Source organism: Protobothrops mucrosquamatus, unplaced genomic scaffold, assembly GCF_001527695.2.
Source record: "Protobothrops mucrosquamatus isolate PMUCROS unplaced genomic scaffold, P.Mucros_1.0 scaffold5145, whole genome shotgun sequence".
Taxonomy (NCBI): Eukaryota; Metazoa; Chordata; class Lepidosauria; order Squamata; family Viperidae; genus Protobothrops; species Protobothrops mucrosquamatus.
The window spans coordinates 1-1,170 of NW_015391017.1; the positions used below are offsets into that span (position 1 = coordinate 1).

General features: G+C 38.5%; 1 protein-coding gene across 1 annotated transcript in view; it reads left to right on the forward strand.

Annotated features, from left to right (window-relative positions):
* Positions 1–370: 370 nt before the first annotated feature.
* LOC107299583 (band 4.1-like protein 4A) overlaps positions 371–1,170 on the forward strand; it is a 29,887-nt gene continuing 29,087 nt past the window's right edge. The window contains exon 1 of the mRNA XM_015828948.1: positions 371–447. Coding sequence (XP_015684434.1) covers positions 371–447 — 77 coding nt within the window. The remainder of the gene's footprint in view (positions 448–1,170) is intronic.

The following is a 1,170-nucleotide window of genomic DNA, read 5'->3' on the forward strand; positions in this document are numbered from 1 at the left end:
AGTGAAAAATCGCCCTTCAATTATGATTGGGAGGAGATGGGAGGGCTGCTGGTCCCTTTGATAGCCATAGTGAAAATGGCCATGGAAGTGCAGAGCATGCCAGTAGGATGGAAGATCTTGCAGTGGGCCAATTGCATCCGAGCACATCACCAATAACCTTGTGGGCAATGTTCTTGAAATAATCAAACTTTCAAAGCAGAGTATCTCAGACCAGCTTCAGCTTGTAGGAAGTTGGTGACAAAATGGAGGGCTGATTCTGAGGATGTCCTCAGTAGTACTATAGAAGGAGACTACATGCAATCTATATTTTCTTTTATTTGTGGCTAGTTCTATAAGGACAAATGTACTATGTGTTTTAAATTGAAACAGAATGCCAGAAAATGAATCTAATTCTCTATCAAGAAAACTTGGCAAACTTGGATCTCTTGGTTATAAACATCGATACAGGTAAGAATAAGATAATATTACTATTGTGACTTGAAGCTTTAATTTCAGGATGCATTGATGTGTCTTTTTTCTTTGTTTGTGGAATCTTGAATTTTAGGTATTGTGTGCTGTGATTTTCTATCCCTTTTTTTGAGACAGGCATTATAAGCACAGCTTTAAAAGGGATTTAAGGAACTCATCTCCAGCCTTTTATTAAAATTACAGCTGCAGAGTTTGTAAAAATGAAGGCTGAAATATGCTTTAATGTTTTAAGAGTTCTGTTTATAATGTATGCTTTGCTTGCTGATTCTAATGGCATGTGGTAACTTATTTGAGTCAAGATTTACTCCTGGCAATTTCATGGATATTTTGAAGAGGGTTTTTTTTAAAGCAACTATATGAAAATAAGTTACTATTGCTCTTCAAGGATTTTCTCCCAAATTTTGCTGTCAAAGTTACATCTCTGGAACATCGTGGTATTAACCAATTTCTTGCTACAGTTGTTAAGTGAATCCTTGCCGTTGTTAAATTAGTAATATGATTGTTGTTAGATCGCGCAGGCAGTAAGACACGAGTTGAGTGACAGTCAGCTCTCGGTTTATTGGCAAGGCATCAAGTAAATCCGGACTGGCTCTCTGGGCCAGGGGAGCCCTCTTTTATGGGATTCCCCTGGCTTGTAATCACACAATTCCATTGGCTGGCAAGACCCTGTTGCTAGTTAGCCAACCAGCAACGGGCATGAAA